Source organism: Semicossyphus pulcher, unplaced genomic scaffold, assembly GCF_022749685.1.
Source record: "Semicossyphus pulcher isolate SPU_LCO1_2020_fin unplaced genomic scaffold, fSemPul1.0.p SCAF_13, whole genome shotgun sequence".
In the NCBI taxonomy this organism is placed as follows: Eukaryota; Metazoa; Chordata; class Actinopteri; order Labriformes; family Labridae; genus Semicossyphus; species Semicossyphus pulcher.
The window spans coordinates 30910001-30921149 of NW_027211637.1; the positions used below are offsets into that span (position 1 = coordinate 30910001).

Here is an 11149-nt window from a genome sequence, read left to right on the forward strand (position 1 = left end):
CCACGTGGAAAAGAAAGAAAAAGTAGGATTTTTAAAAATGTATCCATTCATGCTTTCATGCTTTGACAGGCCAACATGGCTGCCATGAGAAAAGATGAATTCAGATTCAGACTGGTCGTCCGTGTGAACCTACAGACTCACTCTCTCCTCACAGCTCGGAGCAGAAAAGCAGCTGCGAGTCAGAAAGTTCTCTCCTTCCAACAATCGGTCCATGAAAGCGCCTCATTATTCAGATTCTGTACATTCAGCCTGTCATTCAGAAACCTCCGCCGCCCTCACGTCCATAACATCAAGTTATTACTATTTGATATTGTGAAAAGGCAGACACAGAATGTGGATATAAACATGTAAATCATTTAAACTGCATATTATTTTAGTTGATATGTATGAGACGGGCTCTGCTGCGCGCTGACAGATATCACAGGACACATTTATTCCATGTGTTATTCTCACTCGTGCTCATTATGTAAATCCACAGAGCTGCTATAGAGCTGCCGGCACATAAACATGCATCACTGACGTTATTGGTTTTAAGATTCAGAGCGTAAAAAATCATCACTTTTATTGACTTTATATTTATGCAGACACACAGAACAGATCAGTCTCACTCGAGCATGTTCTTTTGGAAATTTAGCTTATTGTTGAATATATTCAAACCTGATGTCATTTACCTTGAAATAAGGCTGCTGAGAAGCACGCTTTCCTCATGCATTCCTTTAACATCACTATAATTCAACACATTTCCCGGCTGTAATCACGCCTCGTGTGTTTATGAGCTGAATCCTGAATCGCTGCACAGACAGCAGCGTGAGAACAGCAGCATACTAACACACAGATTACCTCCACCCCGTGTTTAAGATTCAGAACAGCACAACAGACACAACAGTGATCCATGTCATCATGTCCCTCCTGCTGCCGTCTGATCATCTGACAGGCTGCTGCAGATCATGGAGCCTCGTCCTCATGCTGATGTTTGGCTGTTTTTCTCCTTCATACAAAACATACGTGTGACAAAAACTCTGCAGTTTAAAATTTCTGCAGCTAATGTTCTCTAACAAAACACAATAAAAGACGTGTTTAATGTAATAAGCAGCGAGGGATCATGGGAGTTGTGGTCTGTACTAAAACAATGTTCCAAGTTTTCCTGCTGTAAAACATTACATGAGATCGACACTGCCTGAAATGTCCTGTTACACTCTGTCAACCTGCTGCTGAAGTTGCCCTCAGTCAGTTCATCTTGTGGATGCCGCAGCAGTGCATCATGGGATTTGTAGCAACATGTGACCACCTGGTGTTCACATCAGAGCGGCAGCTGAATACAAACGAGCTGCTCGGTCTCTGGAGCGTTGCTCCTCTCTGCTGCTGACGGACTAATGAGCCCACAGCTCATCAACACTAATGGAGTTTTGACGACTGTGAGAGCTCGAGTCCGTAAAGAAGAACATACAAACATGTGTGGGAGCGCCATCATGGCCGCCTGCTGTGTCCTCTCTCTTTGTGTGTCAATCATGCCTTTACTCTCTCGGGCTCTGAGCTGTGCTCAAGCAGTGAAGCGTTATCTGTGTATCTGAGTTCACTTTAATGAGCTCCAATTTGTCCCAACTAGAGACGCTCATTAAGAGGGTTTATCGAACTGATAGCCGACATTCGTTAACCGACATGATTAAAAATATACGTGTTTATTATTTGTGACAGATGATGTATTTTACTTAAACAATTACAAAAGAACAGAACAGACACAGGCTTTAGGCTCTCCTGCAGCAGACAAACAGACAATTGGCCAAAACAAAATAAACACACCGTAAATGTTTATGTAAATAGGAAGTGGTTTCCAGACCTTCTAAAGACACAGATGAACACTGGGAGTTGAGTAATAACACCTCTTCCTAACATACAGCTAAAGAGCGAGCACACGAGCAGGTGGAGTGAGAATAAATGTCCAGATCTTGGACGAGTGACGCTGCAGTGCTGCAGAGGGAATGAGATGCTTGTTTGGCTGTGATTTCTCCTTCAGTTGAAGTTCAGGGGAATCGAACCAGAGCGACGCGGGTCACGTCTCTCAGCCTGTTCGCTGACACACTGAGTAGATGATGTGAGGACATCTTGTTTTAAATTCTTTAAGCCTTCAGTCTCAGAGAGAGGACAGTGGATAGTGTCGGAAACAGGGGAAGAGGGAGTGAGGATGATACTCGGCAAAGGGCAGAGGGCGGGAGTTGAACCCAATGACTGTATATAAAGATGGACGACGCGTCTCCATTTGCTGTCACTGGATGTAATTGAGGCCATGATGCTATGGTGACGTCATTTGGAGCCAGAGCTGCGCAGTAGAGATCGGCAGGTGGAGCCATTGCAGCCACTTCCACTAATCAAAAACACACACACTTAAAATGACCAGAAAACACATCAAAGATCCGACACGGCGGCGCGTTAAACAGCAGAGCGGCTTCTTGTGTTGGTCTGAGGTTAAAGTTCACAGGTTTCCTCTCGACGTTCCTCCTCTACTCTGCTACTCAGGAACAGAACGCAGCAGGAGCCCCATTTGTCCACAGAGCTGTCAATCATGAGGCCACACCCCCTTTTTATAGCATCAAATAACTAATTAAAAGTAAAGTTGTCAGAAAAATGAACACTTGGACATAAATCAGCATGATAAGAACTAACTATAATGACAGAAACCATGTTTGAGAAATGTATTTAATGTGTTGATTTTATAGTTTGACTCGTGTCCCATCTGTTAACATGGAGGAGGCGTTATAAAGTGAGGTAACGAAGCTCGACGTTCCGGCTCTGAACAAACAACGAGGCAAAATCGCTGCTCATTTCTAAATGTTGAAGCATCATGAAGCTCGTCTTGGAGAATGTCTGTAACCCTGTCTGTCTGCTGACGTTTGTTTTGTCTGAGTGTGTTACAGCTCCAGTTTAAACACTCGCTCAGTTTAGTTTCTTTTTGACAGCTGAATAAATAAACCTCAGATCTGTTGAGCTTTTTTTTTATGGAATGACTCAAATGTCTGCGTCTCTCTCTCTCTCCTCTCTGTGCTCCGTCTCTCGCCCTCTCTCTGTAAAGATGCTCGACAAAGTGAAATCGTTTACAAATGCAGCTGGTGGGGTTTTCTGTCTCTGTGTGTGTGTGTGTGTGTGTGTGTGTGCGCGCGCGTGTGTGCGCTCATTACAGCCGATCTGCCAACTCCAGTATGAGAGAGCATAAATACAGCTTCCCTAATGACCCTGGTTACTGCGGCAACAGCATCCCATCGAGACAAATCTGACAGCAAAATGAGGAGAAGAGGTGACGGAGATGGAGGGAGGGATGGAGGGACGGAGGGAAGGAGGGGAGGCGTGGGGGAGGGGGAGCACTACAGAGGACACAGGGGAGAGAGGAGAAAGAGAGACGGATGAGTGGATAGAAGGAGAGCAGGGAAGTTGAGGAGGAAGAGAGCCGATAAGAGACAGAAGGAGGTGTAGAGGAAAAGATCTTCAAAAAAGTAAACTGAATGATAACACATATAAATGAAAGGTCATTGATACACACACTTAAAACATGTAGACAGATATAAAATAAAGAAAGACTGGAAAGAGGAGAGGAGATAATGGAATGGAGAGACTGGGAGAAGAGAAGAGAAACAATGGAGAGGAAGCAGGAGATTTAAACCAGAGGTGGGGGAGAGAGACAGTTTTAATAAGAGCAGACAGAGATACAGTAGATCAGGTGGAAACAAGAAGGGGGAGGGGAGAAGTAAGGGGAGAGGAAATGATGGAGGAAGAGAAAGTGGACGAGGAAGACGTGAAATGGAGATTAAAAAAGGATTGAGATGAGAAGACCGAAACTTTAAGGATGGAGAGTCAGAGAGGAAGAATGAGAGGGAGGAAAAAGGATGCAAAGGAAAGGGAGGATGAATTTGAGAGACGGGTAGATCGATGGACTGAACAAACGTAATGTAGAGAAAAAAAAAACCTGGCAACCTGAGAAACAGAAACAGGCAGAAAGAGAAGGACAGAAAAGTGATGAAAAGGATGGAGAAGGAAGAAAAGAGGAGAGCTTGTTTTTTGTGGAGTCGGGCAGTGTGTGTGTGTGTGTGTGTGTGTGTGTGTGTGTGTGTGTGTGTGTGTGTGTGTGTGTGTGTGTGTGTGTGTGTGTGTGTGTGTGTGTGTGTGTGTGTGTGTGTGTGTGCTGTCCAGACGGGCCAGGCGGCGAGGAAATCAAATGAAATTAAATAAGCCTCTACACCTGTCAGCTTCAACACACACACACACACACACACACACACACACACACACACACACACACACACACACACACACTGCTGGGTGTGTTTCCTGATGTTTGATTTTCAGATGTTCGGGGTGTTTTTTTGCTCCCAGCAGCCGTTTAGCTTCGCTCAGACTGACGGAGCCTCCAGCCACCAGAGAGGCGTTCAAATACTCCGAGGCAGCGTGGGACAAACCACAGGCTGCTGCTGCTACTGTCTGATAAACAAATATTTAAGGAAGGAAGTGGATTCTATTTAAAAACGAGACAGCAGTGACTACATCCGCTCAATGTTGTCTACTTAAATGGACTAATAGTATTTTTTATCTTAACACTGTCAAAGTTATCTTCCGTTCTCTACCTAGTCTCACATAGCCCGACCATTCTCCGTCATAACTCTGCCCTAAGCGAATTACTATCATCTCGGGCTGCACTTACCCAGGATGCAGGGACCGTGAGCCTGTAAAATAGTGTTCAGGTTAACGGAACTTGTTTAAGCTTTGGCACTGAAACGGCCACATAAAGCCACATGTATCAGTTAAACACATTTGTCGAGTATTGTTTGCATACTATCACAGTGACATTTGTCACATGTCTTTGCACCTTCATTAGCTCCCTGCAGACGAGGCCATGTTTGCATCATGCTGCTTCTTCAATAAACAGGAGGCAAACATGCAGGAGTGTCCCTTTAAGACCGTAAACATATTCTTAATTCATCTTTACAAACATTCACTGAGAGGAAGAGCTGCCTGTAGCTGCCTGCCTCACAGCGAGAAGCGTACGACTTCAGACGTTGTTGCAGTTAAAAATGAACACATGTAGAATTCAGTCGGACTCTTTACAAACTTCACACTTTAACGACAGAACCATCAAACAAGAACCTCATTTTCCAGCACTCGGAGCGGACCACAAATGCAACACGTGTGTATCCACTCGCACCTTTCAATCGATTCTGTAACAGTATGCACATGTCTAAAATTAGCTGCATGATCAGACTGAATGAACCTGTGTGTGTGTGTGTGTGTGTGTGTGTGTGTGTGTGTGTCTGTGTGATTGCTTATCATCTTGTCTTGAAACCTCATGAGGTCATCAGAATCCATTACAGACCTCATTAATCACACACACACACACACTGACAGTGACACCCTCACATACTTTGCCAAGGTGACAAGGAGAATTATGTGTGTGTTTGTGTTTGTGTTTGTGTGTGTCTGTGTCTGTGTGTGAGAGAGAGAGAGAGAGAGAGAGAGAGAGAGAGAGAGAGAGAGAGAGAGAGAGAGAGAGAGAGAGAGAGAGAGAGAGAGAGAGAGAGAGAGAGAGAGAGAGAGAGAGAGAGAGAGAGAGAGAGAGAGAGAGAGAGAGAGAGAGAGAGAGAGAGAGAGAGAGAGAGAGAGAGAGAGAGAGAGAGAGAGAGAGAGAGAGAGAGAGAGAGAGTTTGGCACACTGACGAAATGTCTGTATAACTGTTGCTAAGGGAGAAGATGCCATCTGTGTGTGTGTGTTTCAGTGACTGTGTGTGTTTATTCGTCTGTTAGTGTGTGTGTGTGTGTGTGTGTGTGTGTGTGTGTGTGTGTGTGTGTGTGTGTGTGTGTTCATTAGTGTGTGTGTTTGTGTGTGTGTGTAGGACAGAGGGAGGAAGCAGAGGAAACAGGAGATGAGCATAAAGAGAATTGTAACAGTGTGTCTTGCAGAGATAAGGGTGTGTGTGTGTGTGTGTGTGTGTGTGTGTGTGCGTGTGTGTGTGTGTGTGTGCGTCTGTGTGAACATGAGACACTTTGGCACACAAACATACAGTTTGAAGCTACTTCTTCACATGTTATATATTTGTATATTTGAATCAATTCAATAAGAAACACATGATGACACGTTCATGTGCTCTATGTAGTATTAGCACAAGAAGAGCTCGAATCTCCGCCTCACGGTTGTTTACCTCTTAGTGTTACAGTGTTTCCCACAATGGACTGTGGCCGGGGCAGGGAAAATATTTGTATTCAACAATTATTTCAACAAATTCATTACCCTATAACAAAACAGCAGCACAAGTACACCTACATTAAACAGGAGAGAGAACAGGAGGGTCATCATACCAGAGAACGTCCAGCAGAAGAAACAGGTTCATGAGGGGAAGCATCAGGGGAGACTGTCAGCTAATAGATCCCCGAAGGCTGCAGATTTACCTCCAGACGAGAGCTCACAGTGACCTTTGACCTCCAAATACCGATCAATTAATTCTTGAGTAGAAGTTGACATTTGTGCCAAATGTGAAGATACTCCCCCCAGACATTCCTGAGTTACTGTGTTTATGAGAATGGGTCCTCGCTGGGAGCTCAGATCAATCAGGACACAACAGCTATATAATGACTGTGTGTGTGTGTGTGTGTGTGTGTGTGTGTGCATATTACCGCCGACATGTTCTGTAACATGCAGCCAGTGCAGTGAATACATGGGGCTCCAATGCTGTGAAAGTGTTATTAAAACAGAGAAGACCCACACCTGCTTCACACCTTGCTGTTACCTGCCTGTTACGTTCAACCATGCTACTCTTTGGTGAAATAAGAGAAGAAATGCATGTTCAAGAGACGACATGACAAGAAACAGAGTTTACAGAGCAGCCATTTGAGCTTCAGTCCCCACTCATGGAAACCGTTTCTCATAAAAAGCGATTTGCAATTTGATTTCACTATATTACATGTGATTATTTGTGTCAAAATGTTCTGTTCTGCCCATGTAAAGAGTATTTCAATCAAAGACTTCTTTTATAAAATGTTTCAACAGTGCTTTAAAGAAGAAAGTTTACAAGTTTAAAGGACAGAATATAAAAGAGTGTGAGTGTTTTATGTATGAGGGGAGCTCAGGTCTGCAGCTCCTCCATAAACATGTGCTGTTTGAGGTTTAAAATATATACGATGCTTTTTGACACAATTCCAGAGGTCTCACATCGCCCTGAAACGCTTCAGCAGTTTCAGCCTGTTTGAAAAATCAAACTGAGCTGCACGAACCACAAAAATATATGTCATATAAATATGTGAAGTTTGGTATTATAATACAGTAACTTAGTTTAGCATTGTCAAAGGTACCTCAACAGCGGCTCAGGGGTTTGGAATCAGTTGGGTTTTTTCATATTTAGGGCTTAATATAGTCAACAAGTACAATCTGCTTCTTATTTATAAACACAAATACCATAATATGGCATATGATGTTTCAGCACCATGGACAGTTCTAATGTAAAGAGCTGTATTCATCACAACAGACATCTCTTTCTCGCTCTGTTTTTTTCTGTCTCCAGCTCCTTGGACACCTCCAAAATATAGTAAGAAGCTAAAGTTTAAAGTTTGAAACCAAGGTCCAGCACCATGGACAGCTCCCGCTGTTGCAGTTCAAACATTACAGTTAGGGTACATTGACAGACCATTGTCAGCACCATGGGCAGCTCCCTCTGATATAGTGAAGCCAAAATGTAAGAGCTCTACAATTGATATCAAAGATTCAGCACCACAGACAGTTCCGTCTGATACAGTTAGTGAGTCTACAGTTTCAAACCAGGGTCCAGCACCATGGGCAATTTCCTATGTTGCAATATAGAGCAGTGTAGTTAGAGTACAGTCTCAGCACCTCAGACAGCTGCAAAAACACCTGTTTAAAAACAAGGTTCAAGACCATGGACAGCTCTACAATCACAAAACAGTCTGGTCAGTTTGAGATCGAGGTCAGGACCACAGACAGCTCTCTACTATACACTTAAAAACAGGCCACAGTATAGTTACTAAGAAGCGTTCAGCACTATGGATAGCTACTTCTGTTATAGTTATGAACATTATAGTCGGATTACAATTTTGGACAGTTTTTTAGAACCTTGGACAGTTACAATTTACAGTAAAGAAGAATGTAAAGTCTACAGTTTCAAAACAAGGTTCAGCACCATGGACAGCTCTCTATGATGCACTTACAACAGTGTACACAGTACAGTTACTAGGAAGGGTTTAACACCATGGACAGCTACTTAAGTTATCGTAAGGAAACATGGCAAAGAACATTGTACTCAGAGTACAGTTTCAGTTTCCATCACCTTCAACAGCTCTATATTAACATAGTGTGGTCAGTTTCAGGACCGTGGACAGCTTCCTCTGATACATTGACAAATATTAAGACTCGGTTTTAAACCAGGGATCAGCATCATAGAAAGTTCACAGAAACTCTCTTGCAGTAAAGAACAGTGTAGTTTGAGTACAGTCCCAGTGCCATGGACAGCTCCACATTACAGTAAAGGTAAAGGTAATGTCTCCAGTTTGAAAACACAGTTCAGCACTATGGACAGCTCTACAGTAACAAATAGTCTGGTCAGTTTCAGATAAGTGTTACACACCATGGACAGTCCCCTCTGTACAGTAAAGAACACTTTAGTCAGTTTACTGTTGTCTAACTATTTTCAGCACCATAGACAGTTCTACAGGAACACACAGACCAGGGTTTAGCACTATGGCCAGCTCCATCTGTAAAAAACAACAGTGTTGTCAGTTTACAGTTGTGAAACTAGGAATCAGCACCATGGACAGCTCCACTATGGTCTCCATTATATGCATTGGTTGTTAGCTTGAGATCTACAGACACTCACAGCGAGTACTGTAGGGTGGTTAAATGGTAAAATCATTGTTCCTGGAACCTTTAGCCACACGACGTGTGATTTCTCTTATTACTTCGGCTCCTGTCTGTACCTGTATCATTTGTTTTTTTGGATAAGCTCTCTATACAAGACAGTTTTTAAAAGCAGAGTGGGACTTCTCTGAGTCAGTGTACAGTTTCTCAACTTTTCTCCTGTAGAAACTCTAAATTGGTTGTTTTAAAATGCAGATGCAGTTCACACAGAATGACACAAATGAACCATTGAACATAATAGGTGAATCTAATTTTACTTGTCCCGCTCCCCTCCTCCTAATGTTAACCCTCTGCTGGTGTTGTGTTCCCTGCTACACAGAGCTAAGCTATCTCTTGTTTGTCAGATGCAGGCTGAGCCCAGTAACACCACAGGGCACAGTTAGAGCCCTGAATTCAGCCAAATCACAATGAAAGGAGACTGATCTACAACAAAGGCAGGAGTCATGTGACATTTAAAGGAGGCAGGTAGATGGCAGGACTGGTAAAGCCTGATTTTGTACGGGGGACTGCGGTGTGTGCCCTGCTTCCTGTACAGACAGCACATGTTGGTATTTGTTGGTTTAACTCAGAGGAGAAGAAAGAAAATCTCAAATAATATAAATGTTAAGAAATTCTGTACGCAGGCCGCCCATTCATACAAAAATCTTTTATAACTGCAAATAACATGGCTGCTGTTTTAGATCAACTGAAACATATGGGCATCAATGCACATCTAACACTGAGACACACACACACACACACACACACACACACACACACAGAATCACACTCCTTCCCATAAAGAGGCAGGGGGTGTGCGAGCAGGTTTCAGTCCTCTGTGACTTACAGCCCCACTCAGCAGAAAAACACCACGACCTTTAGAGAGTAACTACACCAACCTGCAGTGATTTATGGCACCATAGTTTCCTTCACAATATGACCCACTCCCCATCCCACGCACACACGCACACACGCACACACACACACACACACACACACACACACACACACACACACACACACACACACACACACACACTGCTTTCTTAACCTTTATTTCTCTCTCCCTTCCTCCTCTCACGTGCACATCTTTGTCTCTTTATCAAACCTGCATGACTTTCAAATCGAATATTTTTGTGATCCGTCAGTGAAATCATTTGAAAAGTTGTTTGAGGCAGGCGTTAAGATGAAGAAGTAAAACACATGATTGTTCAGGTGAAGGCCAGCAGCCTGATCTGGTGTCTTACCTGGAACATGATCCTGTACTGCTCCTCCGGACGTTTCACCACACACATGTTGCAGCCCATGATGACGCCTCACACTCGTCCTCTTATCGCTGCTTTATTCTCCTCTTTTAATCCCTCCGTCCTCTGTCTTCTGTCTCTGCAGGTCCCTCAGAAAACAACTGAAACTCTACCGATAATCCAGCTCGTCCATCTGACCTTTGACCTCCAAATCTGACCTCCTCAGGTGAATCTGTTTCCTCGATTGTTTTCCTGTTTATCAGCCTCTGACCTTTGACCCAGATTCAGAGAGATAATTGCAGGTGTAAAGGTGTTTAAAAAGAGAGATGTGACAAAGATCCTTTATGCAGAAAGAGTCATGCTCGCTCTTTTTACATTTTGACCATAAATCCTGAGACTTGAAAAGGACTTTATTCACAGCGGTGCAGAGAGATTGAAACGCCTTCAGATGTTTTTCAGGTTTGATTCAAAGATACAAAAGCTTCAATCATTTGTGTCGCTGCAGCAGCTCTTCTGCAAAAAGGAAAGTCTTCAAAAAGGGAGTCAGATTCAGGAGTTTTTGGCAAATAAGCACAAAAAAGGTTCAAATGTTCCTTCAAGAGTAAAAATCCCCCAAAACTGAAGCCACCTCACCAAAAGAAAACCCTTATGTGCTTCTTTGAACACAGATGTTTGTACAGTAAACAACAACAACGACGTCCGTCTCTGTTTACAAAAGTGTCACTTCAGACAAAGACCCCGCTGGGAGTGGAGCTGACTTCACTTCCTGTCCCTCTCACATCTGTGTTTGTTAATGTTTCGCTCTTTGAGACACAATCATGGATCAGGTGACGACAGGAGCGGGACATTGTTCTCTCACAGTAAACAGCTTTTATCTGCCGTCCCGCTGGAGGCGAGGAGGCGAGATGCTGTGTCTCTTCATCACAGGGAAAAATTAATTTTTATTCATGTGCAGCAGATTGTTTCAGCGCTGCGGGGGGAGCAGGGGGAGGGGCGGGGGAGGGGGAAGAGAGACTCCTTCTCC

General features: G+C 43.6%; 1 protein-coding gene across 1 annotated transcript in view; it reads right to left on the reverse strand.

Moving 5' to 3' along the window:
* LOC138589793 (PDZ domain-containing protein 4-like) overlaps positions 1-10188 on the reverse strand; it is a 42503-nt gene extending 32315 nt beyond the window's left edge. The window contains exon 1 of the mRNA XM_069660247.1: positions 10129-10188. Coding sequence (XP_069516348.1) covers positions 10129-10188 — 60 coding nt within the window. The remainder of the gene's footprint in view (positions 1-10128) is intronic.
* Positions 10189-11149: the final 961 nt, after the last annotated feature.